The sequence below is a fragment of the Galeopterus variegatus genome, unplaced genomic scaffold (genome assembly GCF_000696425.1).
Source record: "Galeopterus variegatus unplaced genomic scaffold, G_variegatus-3.0.2 Scaffold657, whole genome shotgun sequence".
Lineage (NCBI taxonomy): Eukaryota > Metazoa > Chordata > Mammalia > Dermoptera > Cynocephalidae > Galeopterus > Galeopterus variegatus.
Genome location: NW_007726768.1, coordinates 249,665 through 274,007, shown reverse-complemented (window position 1 = coordinate 274,007; position 24,343 = coordinate 249,665). Strand labels below are relative to the sequence as shown.

The following is a 24,343-nucleotide window of genomic DNA, read 5'->3' as shown; positions in this document are numbered from 1 at the left end:
CACTGGTTGAGCGTGGTGCGGGCGCGACACCGAGGGTTGCGATCCCGTTGCCGGTCGCGGTACGGGCGCGACACTGAGGGTTGCGATCCCGTTACCGGTCACGAAAAAAGACAAAAAAAAAAAGGAAAAAAAAATTATATTTAAAATTAAAGAAAGAAATAAAACAAACTATTTAAAATCAAAGACACGACCTTGACTCTCACCAGAAAAGAGTAGTTACTTACAATTATTTTTTGAGGGGGGAATTATTATTGATGCATATGTCAGATCTAATTATATTGTCAGTTTTTAATTTCATGATTGATGAGCTCATACTAGGAGTCAGAGACTATCAGCTCTGCCATTTTCTTGTTTGCTTGTGCTTACATCATTGGTATGACTTTTTGGTTAGCATATTCTTTGCTAGAACCTTTAAATGATGTTAGTTAAAACCAAATAATACAATATGTAAATATGCAAACCCATTTAATTGGTGACATAAACTGCAATTTATTGAAACTTAGTAAATAAGAGTATCCTTCTCTATTTCTCCATGCTGTAGTGCTTCCATTCTTCCCTCAGGATACCACATTCACTGCATGTGACAACTAACTGGTTGATATATGGACTAAATGAAGTATATCTATATATTAAATAATAGTTGGAACTTAACTTTTTTTTTTTTTTAGATAGCATAATTTGCATGTATAATTACTTCTCACATACCAAGCAAGGGACCATCTTTTGTACTTTCTGATGTGATTGAATCCTATATTGGAAACCACTGGAAACAATATGAGGGTACTTCAAAAAGTTTGTGGAAAAATAAAATTGAAAGATAGTATGAATCTTTTCATGGACTTTTTGGAGTACCCTTGTATGTCCTTAGTAGCCTAGCCTCCAATTTGACCCTTCCCTATCACTCAAATTTTATCTTCAGATATTCCCTAACACAAGTTTTACATTTTAACTAAACTATATAGTCTTATTCTCTAAAGCATTATGTTATGTTCTGAACATTTACTGTTTTCTTTATTTGGAATGGCTTTCATCTCACTTCCATTCATTCACATATTTTTAATTTTTTAGATAGAGAGCATATCATGTGTACTGCCAGTTGCGTCTCCTGTGACCATGATAAACTTTGCTAATAAATCACAACATTCTTTCTACTGAATTTAGATCTACCCCAGAATCTCTCTTAACATAACCTTATAGGTAGCATTAAACTTGGTATGTGAATTAAAACCTATATTTTCTTTAGAGCACTGTTCATGTCATGCTCTTTTTATGAACTTTTCCTTAACTGTGCTCTTTCTGCCTTCTGTATTTTAAGATGTCATGCCATTTAGTATAGTGATTTGTTATCTCCTAATGCAAGATTATAAGCTTTTTGAGAAAAAGGATTCTTTTTCTTATTTTAAAACTTTTATATTGATTTATAGTACATTAAATTGTTTATATGACATTCATTGTTGCTGGAGACTATGCATCACATATTTGTGTGTAAGAACAGTTTTGTAGGTTTTTTTTTTTTTTTCTTTCCCTTTTTGTCTTTTTTCGTGACCGGTAACGGGATCGCAACCCTCAGTGTCGCACCCGTACCGTGACCGGCAATGGGATCGCAACCCTCGGTGTCGCGCCCGCGCCGCGCTCAACCAGTGAGTGGACCGGTCTGTATATGGGATCCGAACCCTCGGCGGGAGTGCTGCCGCACTCCCAAGCGCCACACTCTACCGAGTGCGCCACCAGACCAGCCCGTTTTGTAGGTTTTTAATGAAATTTTACATCAGCTTTTTTTTTTTCTTTCCTTTTTTGTCTTTTTCCGTGTCTGGCAACGGATCGCAACCCTCAGTGTCGCGCCCGTACCGGACCGGGACCGGCAACGGGATCGCAACACTCGGTGTCGCGTCCGCACCTCGCTCAGCCAGCGAGCGGGAACCGGTCTGCATGTGGGATCCAAACCCTCAGCGGGAGCGCCGCCGCACTCCTAAGCGGCACACTCTCCAGTGCGCCACCGGGCTGGCCCTCCTTTTTGTCTTTTTTACTGACCGGTAACGGGATCGCAACCCTCGGTGTTGTGCTTGCACCACGCTCAGCCAGTGAGCGGGAACCGGTCTCTACATGGGATCCGAACCCTCAGCGGGAGCGCCGCCGCGCTCCTAAGCGGCGCACTCTCCAGTGTGCCACCGGGCTGGCCCATGTGCTGATTATTGAACCCAAAATATTGAAACAATGTAATTAGCAACCTTATAAACTAGTACTAAAAATAGTTTTTAATACGTAGTTCATGAATTTGTACTTTTGTCTTTTGACTTCCAAGAATTTTTATAATGTTTCAGTTGTTACTGAGTTTACTCCCTAATTTAACCAAGAATGTTTTTTATGAACTACTCCTTTATCATTGACTTGTATTTTCTTTGAGTGATGTAAATGATTTCATCATTTAAAAATGTTAAATTATTTGAAAAATTAGACCTAGAAATTAGATATTGATACCTCTCAAAGTATATCAGTTTCCTAAAGCAATATCTTTGTTTTATTTAGAATACATCCTAATTTTAGGAAAATACTTAATACAATTTTTACTAGTAGACCAGATTTATCCTAAGGAAATAACTGAACAAGGCACAAAGATGTGTATGTAAGGAGATTCAGGAGGGCTTTTATGGAGTGTTCATCATGTTTAATGCCTCTGGGATGTCAGATAAGTTAAGGACATAATATACTGTTCTTACCTAATTGAAGGTCTTTGGTAACCTCTATGAGATATAGTGGGGAGCAGATGTCAGAATGTGGTAGTGAGTAGGAGTGACAAAGTGAAGACAAGGAGTATAAATTAACATTTCAGTAAGCTTTTTGTGAAGGGAAGGAAATGTGGGATCTAGGATGTTTTATTTAAAATAAGAGGGAAGTGAACATAAGAAAATTTTGATAAAAAATTCTTGTAGGTTCAGGTAAGATAGGAAATGAGTACAGTAAGGCTCTTGAGATCACTGGAGTTGATGGAATGTAGTGTATAAGTGGGGGGATTAATTGTTTACTGGAAGGCATGTATTCCTCTGATTCAGGGGGAAAGTAGAGGAGGAAGGGTCCAGATGAAGGTGTTTCACAGTAGCAGCCTGATATTAGATAATATATCCCATTGGTGGCATAATTTTTTTAAAAAAGCATTTACCAAGGGCACCATAATATGATATAGGAAAGCATTTAAAAAATATAACTAAAAATAAAAAATCATCTAGGGGGGCTGGCCTGGTGGTGCACTGCGCTACTGCGCTGCTTGGGAAGCGCGGAGACGCTCCCGCCGAGGGTTCGGATCCCACATACAGACCGGTTCCCGCTCACTGGCTGAGCGAGGCGCGGGGGCAACACCGAGGGTTGCGATCCCGTTGCCGGTCCTGGTCCGGTACAGGGGCGACACTGAGGGTTGCGATCCGTTGCCGGACACGGAAAAAGACAAAAAAAAAAAAATCATCTAGGATACTTGATTAAAAAATAAAGATTCCAAAGCCTTTTCTTTGGAGATTCTGATACAGTACACCTGAAATAGACAGTACGGGGAAAAGGCATTCCAGGCAGGATGAATAGCATTTAGAAAGGCATGGGCTTTTTAAAACACTATAGCAAATTCAGGCAATATAGCAAGAAGTCCTCTTGAAACAACCACATAACAAGTAAAAGTAAGGTCATGTAAAGCACTTTGTGCAGTGCCTAACACATAGTAAACACTCAGTAAATTTTAATTATTATAGTTATGATTATTCCATATTTCTTATTTTTCTAAATACTAAATACTTCATGTTTACAATGGCTATTTTGCTTAACTAGAATTTTGGGATGAAATGAGGTTTCAGAATATGCATGAGTAAGCTGTAATTTGTGGTTTTATTTTCACAGGATTTTTTCTCTTCTCTCAGCGATACTACATTTGGGTAATATCTGTTATAAAAAGAAGACATACCGGGATGACTCCATTGATATCTGTAATCCTGAAGTTCTACCTGTTGTCTCAGAATTATTAGAAGTGAGTGATTACATTCTCAGTTTTCATTTCAAATACTGAGTAACTTCTTATTTTATGTGACTATTCTGTGGGTATAAATGGGTTAATGTTTTTTATTGGTAATGCTTTTATTAGACTCTATTTTTTAATAATGTTTCCAAAAGATGGAATTTTTCCTGATAGCTACTTCACTTTGTTATTGAGTGTATCAGAATATTTAGAAGAATTGGGTTTTCTCCCCTGCTTCCACTTGCCCCAGACATCCATAATCCCTCAATTTGCTGGATAGAGTATTTCCATTCTAGACTGTATAATGTTCTGGGCCTATGCTAATTTTTCTCTTTCCATATTTGATATTTCTTCTCATGGTAAGATTTTGGTTAGATTATTTTATTTGAAGATTGGGTATCTGGGTGGGTGGAGAGAAAAGGTACTAATAATACAGTTGACCCTTGAACAACACGGGTTTGAACTGCACAGGTCCACTTATACATGGATTTTTTTTTTTTTTTACAGTGAATATGTATTACAGTAGTATAAATGTATTTTCTCTTATGATTTTCTTAATAACATTTTCTTTTCTCTAGCTTACTTTATTGTAAGTATACAGTATATAATACATATAACATACAAAATATGTGTTAATCAACTGCTTACATTATCACTAAGGCTTCTGGTCAACAGTAGGCTATTAGTAGTTAACCTTTTGGGGATCCAAAATTTATACACAGATTTTTGACTGTGCAGGGGGTCAGCACCCCTAACCCTTGTGTTGTTCAGTATCACCTGTAGTTTTTTTTTCTTCATAGGTTGAATAGGACCTAAAGGTCCTCATCTCCTACTGTGGTTCTTCCTATGTCAAGGTCTTTTTTACCTTATTCTTTCTTCCTGGAGTGATAATTTCTTATATTTCCCCAGCTAACTTCTTATCTTTCTAGATTCCCCCTACCAAATGGGATGTTGTTTCTTTTAGGCCCTCTCATCTGACAGCAAGGAAATACATGTATAAATATTTCTATATGTAACCATCTGTAGCTATAAAAAGCTAAACATGGGCTGGCCCGGTGGTGCACTGGAGAGTGCGGCGCTCCCGCCGAGGGTTCGGATCCGATGTGGAGACCGGTTCCTGCTCACTGGCTGAGCGCGGTGCGGGCGCAACACCGAGGGTTGCGATCCCGTTACCGGTCAGTAAAAAACACAAAAAGGAAAAAAAAAAAAGCTGAACATGAGTGTATGCTGATTTCTCAAATTCATTCCCATCTGGATTATTCTAGCCTCCTCCCCGTGTGTGTGTGTGTGTGTGTGTGTGTGTGTATTATATATATATATAAACTCCCACTTCAACAGTGAGAAACCTGTCTCCAACCTCCTGCCATCAATTTACTTAATTGTTTAATTCCAGTATACACGTATAGTAGTATCAGAATTGTTAACCTAGAACCCTCTGGGAAATGACTTTATCATCTAGAGTACAGTGCTTACATGCAGTTCCTTTTGTCTTTAGTCCTACGAACTTCACTGATTTCCAGAGTTACTTAGATTGGCACCTTTCCTCCCACCCCCTTTGTTGAGGTTGTTTCCTATATTTGTCATACAGTTAGATTCTCTTATCGTGGTATACATTCCTTCCTGTAATTCCCCTAGTATCTTAAGTAATTTTTAAAAATTTGCATGCATTAAGTTTCATTTCTTGTGTTGTATGGGTTTTGACAAATGCATAAAGTCATGTGTTCACCATTACAGTATCATACAGAATAGTTTTGCTGCCCTGAAAATCTCCTGTGCTTTACCTGTCTTACTCCTTCCCCCAAACTGTTGGCAACCACTGGTCGTTTTGCTGGCTGTATAGATTTGTCTTTTCCAGAATGTAATATGATTGGAATCTTACAGTATGTAGCTCTTTCAGCCTGACTTAGAAATATGCATTTAAATTCATCCATGTCTTTTTATGGCTTGATAGTTCATTTATTTTTGTCACTGAGTAATTGTCCATTGCATGGAGGTACTACAGTTTATCTTTTCACCTTTTGAAGGACATCTTGGTTGTTTCTAATTTTTGGTAATTATGAATGCTTGCTTTTTTTCTATTAAAATACTATTCATCTTTCGGGCCGGCCCGGTGGCGCACTGCTACAGTGCGCCGCTTGGGAAGCGCGGCAGCGCTCCCGCCGAGGGTTCGGATCCCACATGCAGACCGGCCGCTCACTGGCTGAGCGAGGAGCGGGGGCAACGCCGAGGGTTGCGATCCCGTTGCCGGTCCCGGTCCGGTACGGGCGCGACACTGAGGGTTGCGATCCGTTGCCGGTCACGAAAAAAGACAAAAAATAAATAAATAAATAAATAAAATAAAATAAAATAAAATACTATTCATCTTTCAAATCATGGTTCATATACTACATCATATGGTTTAACCTTATTAAGTGGTCTTAACTGACTCTGTAAACATAGAGCATTTGCTTCTATGCAGCATAGTTTAGTTTTGCATCATAAAGTTTGTCTGCATAGTAAGGCTGCAGTGCTCTTTGAGAGCAATGGATGCATCTTTCTTATTTGTCTAACCTTACAGTGTTTATTTTTTCTGTACATAACTGAGCATTGCATATTAACTTTGATGGAATGGTAGTCTGGCATAAGGGGCAGGAGAAAGGAGTACCTTGAATTGGAACTAGACTCACTCACTGGAAAGAAGTTTTACCAGGTGGTGGAGGGTGGTGTCTGAAGGTCATACTTTTAAAAGTTGTGAAGGTCAGAGAACAGGTGGTATTTTTAGTCAGGCATTTCAGGTGATATTTTAGCCAAGCATGTAGTATTGTGGTAATATAGAGCATTGTGGCTAGTGGTCTTATAAGTCTAGGCATTTAGTATGTACCAGGGCTTCTGGTCCTAGTGCAGTATTCCTTCTTCAGTAAGAGCAATTCAGGCAATTTAAAGAGGAACTCAGATATTGTTAAAAATAAGAAATCCAGTTCTGAGAATTGGGCTTACCATTGTGAAAATTAGACTAATGGCAAATGTGATTTGATGGCAAATCTCACTTTTGAACCCAAGCTTCTTAAATTCCTCTTGTGTGTAGCTTGGACTGGTTCTAGGACTGAAGTTTACTATGAAGTAGAAAGAAAATAGCTTCAAAGTTGAGGAGCTTGAGAAGATATCTACCATGGTATCCTTCCTATAGTAGTTCTTAGAAATTATTTTTAAAAATGATTGCCTCTACTTGGTTAAAATTGATAATAATAATTGTAACTTCAAGGCTTTGTTTGAGATAAAATACAAAGATAGGCACAATAACTGGTTTAATTAAAATTTAAACTCTATTTACTATTTAATTTAATTCTCCTCCCCAAAGTGATTCAGTTAATGATAAAATATAGATTTAGTTTTGAAGAACAAATGTTTTAAAAGTAGTGGTTTAATTTTTCTCATTTTTTCAATTATTCTTTGTAGTTAGCTCAGACAACAGGGAATGTTTTGAGTTTTTGTTTACTGAAGCCTATTGGGGAGGGATACTTATGAAATTATTGAAAGGTGAACAAGATGCACTAGATTAATTGAGGGTACTTGTGGAGGATGTTTTTTGTTGTTGTTGTTTGTTTGTTTTTTCCCTTTTTGTCTTTTTTACTGACCGGTAACTTGATCGCAACCCTTGGTGTCGCGCCTGCACCGGGGACCGGCAATGGGATCGCAACCCTCGGTGTTGCGCCCGCACCGCGCTCAACCAGTGAGCGGGAACCAGTCTCCACATGGGATCCAAACCCTCGGTGGGAGCGCCGCCGCGCTCCCAGGCAGCGCACTCTCCAGTGCGCCACCGGGCCGGCCCGTGGAGGATGTTTTTGTTGTGAGATATTTAGAATCATCATCAGTACTCAAAACTGTTTGGTTTTTAGCAGATTTATGTATTTTGAGTATATTTTAATATCTATTCAAATAATATAAAATGGGTTTTTAATATACAGATCAGTTTCTCAATTAGGCAAATATAAAAAACTTTGTAGATTGGATATTGAATCCATTGCTACTTGTTTTGTACTAATGAAGTTTTAAAAAAATTTTTAAAGTCATATATGTACAACTAAAAATACTTAGAAAATTATAGAGGTATCTGATTAATATATCATGAATTAAGTAATATTTTGTTTAAGATGCTTGCCAAATAAAATAAGAAAGATTAGTGTGTTTATTGTGGTTGTACATATGTGTGTAGATCTGTGTATAATCTATGTCAGGTTTTAGAGTTAGCATTAAGCCATTTCTTTAAAATGAGTTACATAGTTTTTTAAAGTCCTTTTTTCCCCTTTATTTTACACTTAGAAGGATCATTAGTGAAAAATAATACATTTCTTAAAGGTCTGAGAGATAGCAACCTTATGAACAACTGTGTTTGATGTCTTTTTTGTTTATTGTGTGTTTGCTAATTTTTTAGGATTTTCAAATCTGGCTTGAGTTTTTTTGATAATTTGTGTTTTTCTAGGAAATCGTATTCAGTGTTTAAAATTTATTATTTTTGAGTTCTTTGTAAATATTCTATTAATGTAATTCTTTAAAATTTTTTCTCTATGGTGTTTGATTTTTGAGTTTAATAATTTTTTTCTTTTCAATTGTGTGAGATTTGTCCTTTATCTATCTATTTATTTATTATGTCTTTTTATATTTTCAAATAATTGGCCTTTAGATTTACCATTCTACCATTTTATTTATTATGTATTAATTTCTGTCTTAGCATATTTTCTTTTTTCCTTGTTAAGCTATGAAATGTTTCCAGCACAAAGTGTTATGTAGAAAGCAATATAATAAACACTTACGTACTTACAGCCCTACCCAAGTAATAAAATATTGTATATAATTGAAGTTCACTGTGTACCCTGCCCCCAACAGAGGTAACCACATTTAGGAATTTGGTGTTTATCATTCCCATTCTTTTTTTTATATTTTCGGTATAGGTAGGTGTTTCTACAAAGAATATATATTTTGTTTTGCATGTTTTCAGACTTTACATAAATGTTGTACTGTATGCATCATTCTGAAACTTGACTTTTTTCATTTAATATTATGTTATTGAAATTTTTGAATTCTGATTTATATATTCCAGAATTTTTTTTAACTTCTTATAAGATGCCATTGTATGAATAAAACATAATTTATCTTTTTTCCTATTAGTGGGGATTGTGGTTGTTTGTAATTTCCCATTTATAGATAGTAATATAATAGGCATTCTTGTGCATGTCTCTTTGTTAACATGTGCAAGAATATTCTAGCATAGAGACCAAGAAGTAGAATTTTTGGTTTATAGTATGTACAATATTGAGCTTTACTGATATTGACAAATTACTTTCCACAGTGGTTGTACCTATTTCTATTGTCCCCTAAAGTATATGGAAGTGATCTTTGTTCCCCATTGTTGCTAGCATATGTTTGTTTCTTTTAAAAAATTTCTTGAGTCTATAGCAAAGATCATTTATTTTTAAATGTTCACCTTTAATAATTGCAGAAATGTACCTCACAGTACAACTTCAGTTTTTATCACTTTTTTCCCTTAGCTTTCTTAATTTTGTCATTTTTGTGTAATCTGTTATTATTTTTGATCCTCAAAGTATTTTAAACATATCTAGAAGGTTGAGGTTTTGTATTTAAACTTGGTGGTTAATTTTTAGTTTTACTGCTTTTTGTGAAGGTAATGTACCTCAAGTTATTTCCAGTTTTTGGAAATTGAGGATTGAGCAATGGATGCTCTGAAAGAAGGTATATGTTCTTTATGGTGTTATATTTGTTAGGTATTTATTCATTCACAATAGTCTGAAACCATCCTTTAAAAAATTATTGATCTGTCTTAAACTGCTGGTGGCAGGGTAATACCTCCCTTTATTGTTTTATAACTCAATCTTTCTTTATAATGTAATCTTTTTTGCTTGATATGTTTTTTTTTTTTTTTAAAGATGACTGGTAGGGGATCTCAACCCCTGCCTTGGTGTTGTCAGCATCACGCTCTCCCAAGTGAGCCAACTGGCCATCCCTATATAGGATCCGAACCCATGGCCTTGGTGTTATCAGCACCGCACTCTCCCGAGTGAGCCACGGGCCAGCCCTGCTTGATATGTTTTTATATTATATTGTCTACATGAAGTTTTATGAATGTTATATTTTTATTATGTCTGGATGCTTTTATAAAATGTCCTTGTTTTAACATTTCATGCCCATCAGTGTGCCAAAATTCAAAAGTCTTTTAACACCAAGTATAGTCAAGGTTTGAAGAAAGAGGAACTCTCAGTGCTATTGTGTAAGAGCAAATTGTAAAATTGTATACAGTAGTTTGGTAATATTCTTTAAAGCTGAAAATGTGTAGACTACAACTTGGTATTCCACTGTTAGATTTTTCTCCAAAGAAACTCTTGAACTCATGTGCAGGAATATTCATTGTAGTTAATTGTGCAAAATTGTAAGTAGTGTAAATGCAGTATGTTTATATGCTGGGGTGCTATATAGTAGTTAAAATGAATAAGCTTGGTCTAAATTATCAACATAGTTATATCTCAAAAATGTACGGGCAAAAAAATTGGCAATATGATATCCTACAATAAGAGTTAATACATTTGACAATATAACATACCATTTATGCATACATTTAATGTATATAAAAGTATAAATACATGGGCTGAAATGATACATATCAAATTCATGTTAGTATTTTCCTCTGAGGAGAGAATGAGAACAAAGGAAACAACTATTTTAGTTTAACATTCGTGAATAAAAGTAAACATCAGAAACATGAATAAGTACCCACTGGAATATTCTTGGAATTCAAGAAATGCTGTCACTTTTTAGTCCTTGTCTCCAGGTGTGGGATTATGGTTGATCGTTTTTAGGTACTGTTCTGTATTTTCTATATTCTACACAATGAAACATGTTTCTTCATTATGATCAGAAAGCAAACTTTAGAAGCCTCACTGTCTTGTTTACCTTCTCTTTCTTTTTCTTTTTTGGGAAGTGGGATGAGTAGGACACTTAAATTCCACCTTGGCCAATATCATAATTGCCAGTGTATTTTCTTTCTTTCCTTTTTTTCCTATTGTATATTTGCTAATTTCATTAAGTTTTTTTCTCTATCTGGCTTTTAGTAAAATAATTCAACTCATTGTCATAAATCTTATACATTGAATTTCCTTTTCTGCTGTATAGGTTAAAGAAGAGATGCTATTTGAAGCATTAGTTACGAGAAAGACTGTGACCGTGGGAGAAAAGCTTATTTTACCATACAAGCTTGCAGAGGTATGATTTTCTTTGAAATCAAAGCATTCTGGACATTTTTAGAAGTTTGTGTTTGTGTTTTTTTCTCTCAGAAAATAAAATAAAAATGACAACAAAAGTGTTGATTCAAATACTTTATAGGTCCTTGAAACTTGGTTGTGAATTTTTCATTGACCTGAATACCTGAAAAGTTGAATGTGATTTTAAGTAGTAGGCTTGCATTTTTCTCCAAGGATCTTAATCTCTTCACTCTTTTTAAGTTTCACATTATTAATGCGGGTGGATAGATGGTAGGTAGAATTATAAATGAGGAGTATTTGGCCCAATTGATTATTCCTTCTTGATTCAGTTTCTTTAGTTATCTTCCAGCACATCATACTTCTCTGGTTTACTTTTTCATTGTTGGCCACTCCTGTAGTTCTCTTTGCTTGCTTTTTCTTAACCTCTAAAAGGTGGGTATCCTAGGACATGGTCCTTGTCTTTTCTTCTCTATACTCTTTATTTAGCTTATCTCACCTAGTCCCATGGCTTTAAGTATCTGTACGCTGAGGCTCCCAGGTGAGATTTGTTGCTATTATTATACCACTAAGGTGTATAGGGTAGGAAAATTATTGAAAAGCCACTTTTTTAATAGTGTAATTTTATGAAAGTGGTGAGAAATCAAATACTGATAATTATTATAAAAATATACCAGGAATATGATATTAGAAGTTTAGAAGACACAGAGGTGGGGAAATTGTGATTGAACTCTAGAGAATGTTTCTTTCTAGGTTGACATTGATCCATTTATCCCATTTCTTGGGTCCCTCCTTAATTGTGCCTCCAAGTCCACATTTCTTATAATCAAATTTTAAAATCAAATTTTATAGCCCCCCATTCTGAGAGTTCCCTTCTAAATAATAAAAATCACAAACCTTTAATAGTTTTTCCTTATTTTATATAAAGGTTCTGTGCTTTTATATTTTATTTCACAACCTTTTAAATTGCAAAATATTTCTTTATGTTTATTTACATTTTTAACTTTTGTTTTAACTTTAATTTCAACTTTCTGAGATTATTTTTGTAACCCTGCTTTATTTTTAATTTTTTTTTATATTTGGTGTATTTATTTGTTTAATGAATATTTGAAAACCTTTCTTGTGCTGCTACGCTAGGCATTAGGGAAAAATGGGGAGCAGTCCTTTAAGGGTTTTAGTATTTTATCTGAAGAGCAATGGAAAACTCTTAAAATGTTTTAAGCAAAAAAAGTTTCTTTGATTTTGTTTTTTTTAAAGAACTCTGGCAACAGTGTGAAGAATCAATATGAGGAATGCATCACTTTTCTTTTTTTTTTTTTCCTTTTTGTCTTTTTTCGTGACCGGCAACGGATCGCAACCCTCAGTGTCGCGCCCGCACCGGACCGGGACCGGCAACAGGATTGCAACCCTCGGTGTTGCGCCCACACCTCGCTCAGCCAGTGAGCGGCCAGTCTGTATGTGGGATCCGAACCCTCGGCGGGAGCGCCGCTGCGCTCCCAAGCGGCGCACTGTAGCAGTGCGCCACCAGGCTGGCCCAGCATCACTTTTCTATAGCTGTGTACATTAGTGATCTAATATGACACAGATACAACGGTACTTCAAAAAGTTAGTGAAAAAATAGAATTAAAAAGTAATACAAATCTTTCCATGAATTTTTTGAAGGTGCCTCTCATATTATCTTGATAGTTTCCAATGGGTCATGAGTCTGGATGTAGGTAGTTGGGTCCTTTGTTCAGTGTCTCACCAAGTTGAAATGAAGGTGTCCATCAAGTCTGTGATCTTGTCTGAGGCATGAGGTTCTCTTCCAAGTTCATAGGTTGTTGATAGAATTCAGTTCCTTATGGTTGTAGAACTGAGGTAGCTGTTTTTTTGTTGGTTGCTAATCAGGGGCCATTCTCAGCAACTAGAGGCTGCTTGCTGTTTCTTACTGTATAGCCCAGTCCGCAACATGGCAGTTTGCTTCTTCAAGGCTGACAGAAGAATCTCTGATAGAAGGACCCCAGTCCTTTTATAAGAGATTTCTTCTATTAAGTCAGGACCACCCAGGGTAATCCCTCTTTGATTAATTGAAAAATCAACTGATTTGAGCCCTTAATTATATCTTTAAAATACCTTCACCTTTGTCATATAAACTAATTAATTATTCATTAATAATACTTTCTTAATAACTAATAATTAATATTAACTATGATGGGAGTGAAATACATCATAGTTACAGTTCTGCCCATACTTATGGGGAGGGTATTTATACAGAATTTATGCACCAGGGGATGGGAATCTTGGGGGCCATTTTAGGATTCTTTCTAACACAAAAGGCAAGAGTAGGTGTAGAGAGATAAGTTCAGAGGCTGTAGTAGTGAGGAGAAATATGGTTGCTTTGTCTGGAATGGTGACATACTGATAGGGAGAAATGGATGGATTTAAAAAGAAAAAAATTTAGATGGCGAAACTGATAGGACTTAGTAATGACTTGCATAATGAGAGGTAAGGAAGAAAAGATATTAATGATGAGTCCTATGTTTCTGGTTTATACTGTAAGAATATTGGTAGCCTTCTGTATTAGACCATTTTCTGTTGCTTATAACAGAATACCTGAGACTGGGTAATTTATAGAAAAATGAAGTTTATATCATATAGTTTTGGAGGCTGGGAAGTCCAAGATCTAGGGGGCACATCTGGTGAGGGCCTTCTTGTTCTGGGAACTCTTCTGTAGTGTCCTGTGGTTAGTATGACAGGAGTGTTCTTTACGTGCTCAGTTGCTGTCCTTAAAGCCACCAGAGCCACTCCCTGATAACTAATCAAACCATTAACGGATTAATCCATTCACGAGTGCATAGTCTTTACAATCTACCTTTCAACACCATATTGGGGGTTAAGTTCCAACAAGAGCTTGGGGGGACATTCAAAACCACAGCACCTTCAGTGATATAAGAAACACTGAATGAGATCTTGTTTGGATGGGAAAATATTATTTGGTATTTGAGCTTACTGAGATTAAGCCATGATAGGCAGGACTGCATTTCAGAGAAGAGGTCTCAGAGTTATAACATTGGGACTTATGGAGTAAATAGGTATTATATTGGTTTATCTGGAGTCTGACTACTGTATTTTATGATAATGATACTTCTTATAATCCTAAATAGGTAGGCTTTAGTTTTTAGTTCAATTTGAAGGTGTGTGTTTTAACTAAGAAATTTATTTTTTTAAAGAATATTATTTTTATTTCTATATATTTAATTAATTTATTTATTTATTACTAATATTCATGAGATACAAAGCTGATTGTCCCCCCTCCTGTCTGTGATGTGAGGGCCAGGTTCATATTGGGGGCATATCCATTACCAGAAATTACTTTTGTACCCTTTGTCCCCTCCCAAATATCCCCCAGCCTCCCTCCCCTTCCCCCCCTCCCCTCAACTCCAATTTGTAGCCCTAGGAATGTTCCCTCCCTCTGTTGGATCATGGCACGACTGTGGTCTTTCTTTCCTGCCATCCTTTCTCTCTTAGCTCCCACATATGAGTGAGCACATGTGGTATTTATCCATCTGTGCTTTGCTTGTTTCATTAAACATTAGTTTTTCCAGGTTCATCCATGTTGTTGCAAATGATAATATTTCATTCTTTTTTATGGCAGAGTAGTGTTCCATAATGTATATATACCAGTTTCCTTATCCAATCATCTATTGATGGACATTTAGGTTGGTTCCATATCTTGGCTATTGTAAACAGAGCTGCAGTAAACATGGGAGTGCAGGTATCTCTTCAAAATGATGATTTCCATTCCTCTGGATATATACCCAAAAGAGGGATTGCTGGATCATATGGAAGATCTATCTGTAGTTGTTTGAGAAACCTCGAAATTGTTTTCCTAAGTGGCTGTACTAATTTACAGTCCCACCAACAGCGCAGTAGTTCCCCTCTCTCCACACTCTCGCAAGCATTTGTTATTCACCGTTTTTTTTGATATAGCCAGTCTAACTGGAGTGAGGTGGTATCTCACTGTGCTTTTAATTTGCATTTCCCTGATGACTAGTGATGTTGAGCATTTTTTTTTTCATGTATCTGTTGGCCATTTGTATGTCTTCCTTTGAAAAATGTCTGTTCAGCTCCTTTGCCCATTTTTTAATTGGGTCACTTATTTTTTTACTTTATAGTTGCTTGAGTTCTATATATATTCTGGATATTAGTCCCTTGTCTGATGCATAGTTGGCAAAAATTTTCTCCCATTCTGGAGGTTGTCTTTTCACTCTGTTGATTGTTTCTTTTGCTGTGCAGAAACTTTTTTAGTTTGATATAGTCCCATTTATTTATTTTTTCTTTTGCTGCTTGTGCTTTCAGACTCATGTTCATAAAGTCTGTGCCCAGACCTAACTGCTGAAGTGTTTCATCTATATTTTCCCTTAGTAATTTTACAGTTTCAGGTCTTATACCATTTTGAGTTGATTTTAGTGTATGGTGAGAGATGCATATCTAGTTTCATTCTTCTACATATGGATATCCAGTTTTTCCAGCACCACTTGTTGAAGAGGCATTCTTTTCCCCAATGTAAATTTTTGTTGCCTTTGTCTAATATCAGATGGGTTTAAGCCTGAGGAGTGATTTCTGGGTTCTCTATTCTACTCCACTGGTTTGAATGTCTATTTTTATACCAGTACCATGCTGTTTTGGTTACAACAACTTTGTAGTATAATTTGAAGTCAGGCAGAGTTATGCCTTCAGCTTTGTTTTTTTTGCTCAGGATTGCTTTGGCAATTCGGGATCTTTCGTTTTTCCATATGAAAGGTAAGATTGTTTTTTCCATTTCTGTGAAGAATGTCATTGGTATTTTAATGGGAATTGCATTGAATCTGTAGATCACTTTGGGTAGTACAGACATTTTCACAATGTTAATTCTTCCAATCCAAGAGCATGGAATATCTTTCCATCTTTTTGTGTCTTCTTTAATTTCTTTCAGAAGTGGTTTGTAATTCTCATTGTAGAGATCTTTCACCTCCTTGGATAAATTGATCCCTAGGTATCGTATTTTTTTGGCGACAGTTGTAAATGGGCTTGCTTTCTTTATTTCTCTTTCTGTTAATTCATTATTTGAGTATATAAATGCTACTGATTTGGTGCATTTATTTTGTATCCTGCAACGTTACTGAAGTTATTAACCAGCTCTAGGAGGGTTTTTTTTTTTTTTTTCCTTTTTGTCTTTTTTCGTGACCGTAGAGGGGTTGCAACCCTCGGTGTCATGCCCGTACCGCGACCGGCAACGGGATCGCAACCCTCGGTGTCACGCCTGCACCGCGCTCAACCAGTGAGCAGACCGGTCTCTATATGGGATCTGAACCCTCGGCGGGAGTGCCGCCGCGCTCCCAAGCACCGCACTCTACCGAGTGCGTCACTGGGCCGGCCCTCTAGGAGTTTTTTGATAGAGTCTTTAGGTTTTTCTATATGTAGTATCATGTCATCTGCAAATAGGGAAAGTTTGACTTCATCTTTTCCAATCTGGTTTTCCTTTATTTCTTTCTCTTGCTTGATTGCTCTGGCTAGTACCTCCAGTACTATGTTGAATAGAAGTGGTGAGAGTGGACATCCTTGTCTTGTTCCTGTCCTTAAGGGGAAGGCCTTCAAGTTTTCCCCATTCAGAGTAATACTGGCAGTGGGCTTGTCATAAATGGTTTTTATCGTGTTAAGATATTTTCCTTCTATACCTAATTTATTGAGAGTCTTTATTATGAAGGAATGTTGAATTTTGTCAGATGCTTTTTCAGCATCTATTGAGATTATCATATGGTCTTTGTCCTTGAGCTTGTTGATGTGATGTATCACATTTATTGACTTTCATATGTTGAGCCATCCTTGCATCCCTGGGATGAATCCTACTTGATCATAGTGTATAATTTTTTTAATATGTTGCTATATTCTAATTGCTAATATTTTGTTGAGGATTTTATTATCTAGGTTCATCAACGATATTGGCCTGTAGTTTTCTTTTTTTGTTGTGTCTTTATCTGGTTTTGGTATCAGGGTTATGTTGGCCTCATAGAATGAGTTAGGGAGAGTAGCATCTGTTTCAGTAGTTTGGAACAGTTTCATGAGAATTGGTATTAACTCCTTTTTAAAAGTTTGGTAGAATTCAGATGTAAAGCCATCTGAACCCAGACTTTTTTTGTTGGAAGATTGCTAATTACTGCTTCAATCTACTTGCTTGTTATTGGTCTGTTCAGGTTTTCTATCTCTTCTTGGTTCAGTCTTGGTAATTTATATGTGTCTAGAAACTTATCCATATCTTCCAGATTTTCAAATTTGTTGTCATACAGTTGTTTATAATAGTCTCTAATGATTCTTTGTATTTCTGTGGTGTCGGTTGTAATGTCTCCCTTTTCTTTTCTGATTTTTGTTATTTGGGTCTTCTCTCTCCTGTTTTTGTTAATCTAGCTAATGGTGTATCTATTTTGTGTATCTTCTCGAATAACCTACTTTTAGTTTTGTTGATCTTTTCTATTGCTTTTGTGTGTCTATTTCATTTTGTTCTGCCCTGATCTTAATTATTTCTTTCCATCTACTGCGTTTAGGTTTGGATTGTTGTTTTTCAAGTTCTTTGAGGCATAGTGTTAGATAGCTTATTTGGAGTCTTTCCATTTTTTTGATATAAGCATTTACTGCAATAAATTTGCCTCTTAGTTCTGCTTTTACAGTATCCTACAAGTTTGGGTATGATGTATCTTTATTTTCATTCGTTTCTAGAAATTTTTTGATATCCTGTTTAATTTTTCTTGGACCCATAGGTCATTCAGGAGCCTATTATTTGGTTTCCATGTATTTGTATAGCTTCCAGAGATTTGCTTATTGTTTTTCTCCAGTTTTAGTCCATTGTGGTCTGAAAAGATTATTGGAATGACTTCGGTTTTTTAAAATTGTCTGAGACTAGATTTGTGACCTAATATGAGGTCTGTCCTGGAGAATGTACCATGAGCTGATGAGAAGAAAGTGTATTCTTTAGCTGTTGGGTGAAATGTTCTGTATATATCTGCCAAGTCCATTTGGTCTAGGGTGTAGATTAAATCCTGTGTCTCTGTTGATTTGTTGCCTGGAAGTCCTGTCCTATACTGAGAGAGGGGTGTTCAAATCACCCACTAGTAATGTATTAGGTCCTATCTCCTTCTTTAGGTCTAGGTGTGTTTGTTTAATATCTGGGTGCTCTGGTATTGGGTGCATATGTGTTTATGATTGTTATGTCTTCTAGCTGGATAGTTCCCTTTATCCTATATAATGGCCTTCTTTGTCTTTTTTAATGTTTTTTTGTTTAGAGTCTATTTTTTCTGATATAAGAATAGCTATTCCTGCTCGTTTTTGGTTTCTATTTGCATGGTATATCTTTTTCCATCCCTTCACTTTTAGTCTTTGAGTATCTTTACAGGTGAGGTGTGTCTCTTGAAGACAGCATATATTTGGGTCTAGCTCTTTAATCCAGTCAGTCTGTGTCTTTTGAATGGGGAGCTTAGTCCATTCACATTCAGAGTAGTTATTGAGAAATGTTGTTTAATTCCTGTCATTTAATTGCTACCTGTTTAGGTGGTTTAAATATCTTTTGAACATAATTTCCCCTTTTATTCCTCTTTTTCAATGTGAGTTGGGAAGTTGGGAATTTAAGTTTGAAAGATTTAGCTTCTTTTTCTTTCTAGCTGGCATTTTTGTTTTAACTGGGGGTTTTGCTCTTGCTTGTGTATTCGTGTTGATGGTCACCATTATTCAGATTCCAGATGAATGACTCCTCTGAGAATTTCTTGCAGGGGTGGTTGTGTGGTGGTGAACTCCCACAACTTTTATCTGGGAAATACACCATTTCTCCCTCATTTCTGAAGGAGAGCCTTGCTGGGTAAAGAATTCTTGGCTGACAGTTTGTTTCTTTTAGTATTTTGAATATATCGTTCCTCTTTCTTCTGGTCTGTAGGGTTTCATTTGAGAAGTCTGCTGTTAGTTTGATGGGGGTTCCCCTATAAGTGACCTGACACTTTTCTCTTTCTGCTTGTAGAATTCTCTCCTTGTCTTTGAGCTTTGTGAATTTAACTACAATATGTCTTGGTGAGGATATTTTTGGGTTGAATCTGTTTGGGGACCTTTGAGCTTCCTGGATCTGAAGATATCTATTTCGCCCTACACCTGGGAAGTTTTCTGTTACTATTTTCTTGAGTAGGTTTTCAATACCTTTTCCTTTCTCCTGCCCTTCAGGAATACCCACAATTCGGATGTTAGAGTGCTCGAGGTTGTCTGCTATCTCTCTTAGGTTTTCCTCATTATTCTAAATTCTTTTTTCCTTTTTTTTGTCTGCCTGACTTATTTCAAAAAGACCATCTTCAAACTTTGAAATTCTTTCTTCTGCTTGCTCAACCCTGCTGCTCAAGCTCTCAGTTGTGTTTCTTATTTCATTGAGTGAGTCATTTCTAGAAGTTCTGCTAAACTCTTTTTTATGATATTAATCTCTTTGTAGATTTCCTCTTTCATATTCTGGATTTTTTTTCCTCTTTCATTGTGTTCTCTAATTGAGTATTCCTTTATTTCTTCAAGTTTTCTTAAGGTCATTGCTCGAAATTCTTTTTCAGACATTTCAAGGATTCCCTGTTCCATAGAGTCTGACTTTGGGGCATTACTATATCCTTTCAGTGGTGTCATTTCTTCTTGATTGTTTGTGCTTCTAGTGTTTTTTCACTTATGCTTGGTCATTTGGTAGGGGGTTTGCTTCTTCTATTACACTGAGATTGGCTGTGGAGTGGCCTTCGTTGCTACTGTGGGGGGTGAATTGTCTTTGCTTGCCAGTAGGTGTGCTGGTAGTTTTGTTAAACCACCTTTGTTCCTGTTCTAGAGTCTGTCATCATAGAATGAGCCCCTAGCGCATGGAGTTCTGCTGGGCCAAACTCAATGGGTTGGAACCATAGGCTGGTGCTCCCCACTAGGTCTGAGGCAGGATGAGGGGCTGTGTGGAGCCACGTGGTTCTGCTGGCTGGTGTAGCTGCCAGCTGTCCCCAGTGGGCTCACCTACGTGGTGCTGGTTCAGGGCATGGGGGTGGGGCCTGGAGCTCCCCCCATGCCTGGGTCCTAACTAAAAAATTTAACCCATTTATAAAATTTATTGTGGTAACTATTATGTTTATGCTTGTTCTGTCTTAGGCTTGTTTATTTACTTTAAACGTATTTTACTTTTGCTGAATTTTGATCAGTTTATCTTCATTTTTTTTTTCCCCTGTGGGAAAAATAGAATGGTATTCCACTATTTATAAATTCTACTATTGATTTTCTTGACAATTTTAAGATACTTTGTTGATGACTTGCCTAAAGTATAGAATTCTAGGGTCATATTGAATTGCTTTTTTCTCTTGGAACTCTGTAAACATTTTCCAATTATTTTCACGTTTCTAGTGTTGAAGATAATTTGATACCAGTCTTTTCTTTCCTATTTAGGTAATTATTTTTTGGTCTAGAAACAAAGGATTTTTCCCCCTTGATATTCAGAAGTTAATTCATCACCTATGTGATAGATCGTAGTATTATCTTCATTTTACAGATGTATAAGCTATAGCCTAAGATTTTAAGTGATCTTACTGTATAATGCTAGAATACGTAGAGAAACTGGGATTGGAAGATATGCTAGCTCTTTTTTTTTTCTTTTTTTGAACAGGGAAAGTTTAATAAAGAGAATTACTAACTAGGAGCAAGAGATTAATTACAAAAGGAGTTGTATATTAAAGGAATATATAGCAGCCACTACTTCCATGAGACAAAGCACCCAAGGAAGAAATAAATTTAGAGTAGTCCCCTCTCCTCCAAGGTGGAGATACAAAACTTTTAAGAAGGGGTTGGCCAGTTAGCTCAGTTGGTTAGAGTAGAGTGCTGATAACACCGAAGTCCAGGGTTTGATCCCTGTACTGGCTAGCTGCCAAAAACAAACAAAAAACCAAAACTTGTAGAAGTCATGGCTATGACTAACTGGATGGTAGAGAAGTCCAATGAGCTACTGCATGCCAAACCCAGCAAGTAGGCAACTACCCTCTGAGGTGCTGGTAGAGTTTGCTGGGAAGCCTCTAGAGCAGGTTCTGTGAGGTTTACTGATCACTATTGAGAATGTGGAGGAATACCAGCACAATGTCTCAGGAAGGTGCCCTGTGGGGTGCTGGTAGGATTCACTGGCAAACTGTTTCAGTGACATGGGTGTGGAAGCAATCCATAGAGGAGCCACTGACACTCAATGGGTGAACACCACTAGATGTCTCCACACATGCCAGTGAAAGCCACACAGTAGATCCAAGAAGTATAGAAGTACACTGAAACTAGGAAGAGAACATCCTTCCTCCTGCGGTATTCCCCCAAGGCATGCTACTGATAAAATGTAATATCATGTGTCCATTAATAAAGAAGAAATGGTATGGTAGCTCTTAATCATTACTCTCTATTTCCTCTACACATCAGAACAGGGATATGAACAGGTACCTGAATATACAAGCTTCAAACTAAGATTCTCGATAATAGATATGTAAATTATTAGGATTTGTATTCTTCTAAGTGCCAGATCTCAATTCTCTAAGATATGTGCCTTTTTTTTTTAAGTTGAAGTGCTTTCTGAATGGTGAATTTGCTTTAATTAAGACTTTATTTTTTTAAAACGATTTATACTTACAGAAAATTGAGCCAATAGTATAGAGAATATCCATAAACTGGAGAAAGGTTGAAGTGAGAGAAAAAATAAATAAGGTCCATAATGAAGGGAATTTTACTCTGTATGGGGATGGCATAATTCTAGAGTTTACTTTGGATTAAAGAACTAGGAATGTAATTATAGTGGTATCATGTGTATGTTTTTACAGTGTGAGTAGGATACCATAGATACTCTTGCCTTTTATTCTTCCCCACTTTAACTGGCAAGGTCATTTGTTTGTAAATTTCCCATTATACCTTCATTCCTAGGGGAAATATATACCCCAGTATTTAGTAAAAATGTTTTGAACTGGGTGACCTATATTTTGTTTCTATTATCTTTCATGGCAATGTTAGCCTAGATTCCCTGAGTTGGACTACATTAATGAGTAATATAGAAAACTTCAATTATAGGTTATTTATGTTGAGAGAAAAAGTAGTTTCTAATTCAGGATAGTAAGTTTATTTTTCTTGAATGAGAGCAAAACACACTTATTATTGTATCTGTCAGATTATTGCCAATTCCATTTTCACTCCTAACTTTTTTTTTGTTTGTTTTTCAGGCTGTGACAGTGAGGAACTCTATGGCTAAGTCTCTATATAGTGCCCTGTTTGACTGGATAGTTTTTCGAATTAACCATGCACTTCTGAATAGTAAAGATTTGGAGCACAGTAGCAAGGTAAAGTCATTGGATTATAATATATTTTTCCCTGAAAATTGTTTTTATAAACTGATTAATACATGAAATTTAAAAACACAGAATTACATAGAAGGGTAAGTAAGAATCATCTTTACTTCTGTTATTTATTACCCTATTCAGAGGACAAGTTTTTGTGTGTCTTTCAGGTCTTTTGCCTTGTGTATTTACATTCCAAAGACATGCATATATAGAGTGTTTTAAAAAATATAGATAGAATCATGCTATCTGTATTGTCTCAAGCTTTTAAAAGTGTTTTTTGACCTAGGATCTCTTGAAATATATTCTATATCATTACATATCTGAACCTCATTATTTTTAATAATTTTGTAATATGTAGTATGATGGATACTATAAATCCCCCCATTAAATTATACTATTTTTATTTTATTGTTATAAACAATGCTGTAACAAATATTCTTTTACTTTGTGCACTTTTCTCTGGGATAAAATCCTCAAAACATAATTGCTAGATTTAAGGATACATACGTTTTAAAAATTGGTAGCAACTGCTATATTGTTTTCCAAAAAAGACTCTACACTTCTACCAGTAATATGTCTAAGTGCCTGTTCCTGTACACCTTTACCCACATTGGATGTTACCAGTATTTACATCTCCTAATCTGATAAGAGGAACTATTCTACTTTATTGCCATTATTTTAGAGGATAGTGATAGATGAAAGTTGAGTGTCTTCTCATGTTTTCTTTATTTTATTTCCTCTTTTTATTATTTCTTTATATCTTTGTGCTACACTGATTGTCTTTTTGTTATTCCTTTTTAGGAGCTATTTATTGTAGATATTATGGAGACTCATACTTTGATATATATAGCAAATATTTTCTCTTTTAGTTATTTGATTTTAAGATTTGTTTATATTATATGTTTTTGTGCCCATGTACTCTAAACTTTTGTGGAATTAGTTCTGTTACTTTTTTCCTTTATAGTCTTGGGTTTTATATATTTATTTTACTTACACAGTAAGGCCTCTTCTAGTCCAAGGTTATAACATATTTATTCTCATATGTTTAGAATTTAGTTTTTTATGTTTAGGCTTTTTTCCTAATTGGAATTTATTTTTCATATGGCAGGTTATAGATATTTAATAATTTCAAGTCTAGTTTTATTTTCTCAACAGCCTTTATGGAACATTCTACATTTTCAAACTGATTAGAAATGTCATCTTTATTTAATCCTAGTATCTTAAATATAAAATTGTTCTTACATTAATTTTTCATGCTTTGTGCCAGCCCACTGTTATAAAACTAATTTGAATTGTAATCTAATTTATTAAAATGACATTTTTGAAGGGCATTATTTTCATTTTTCTTCTTAAGGGCCTATACTCATTCAGCAGAATTAATCAAACAAATATTCAGTACAGAATTTTTAAAAAAATCTCTTATCTTTTACCATTCATTACATTGGTGTGCCCAGTATACAGTTGTATTTCAAGAATGAGGTGGGCTGGTAAGAATAGTGTTTGTATGCAGGTATTTGTCGGGCCTCCCTGAGCCAGAGGCCGACAAAACCGAGCGGGAAGAGACCCCGGTCCAGCCGGGGGTCCCTTGTGGGGCTGAGCGGGATGATGAGTGTCGCTGGCACGGCCCTTCCCCCCCAGGACCTTCCTCCCCGGGGGCCGAGAAAGAACACCACCAAGCCAGGAGAGTGGTCAAAGCCGGAACTCCGTTTATTTGCAGGGCGGCACAGCTTATATAGGGAAAAAGGGCA

General features: G+C 36.2%; 1 protein-coding gene across 1 annotated transcript in view; it reads left to right on the top strand.

Annotated features, from left to right (window-relative positions):
* Positions 1-24,343, top strand: part of MYO9A (myosin IXA) — a 331,403-nt gene that overhangs the window by 108,283 nt on the left and 198,777 nt on the right. Inside the window, exons 9-10 of the mRNA XM_008571047.1 lie at positions 11,156-11,245; positions 22,479-22,595. Coding sequence (XP_008569269.1) covers positions 11,156-11,245; positions 22,479-22,595 — 207 coding nt within the window. The remainder of the gene's footprint in view (positions 1-11,155; positions 11,246-22,478; positions 22,596-24,343) is intronic.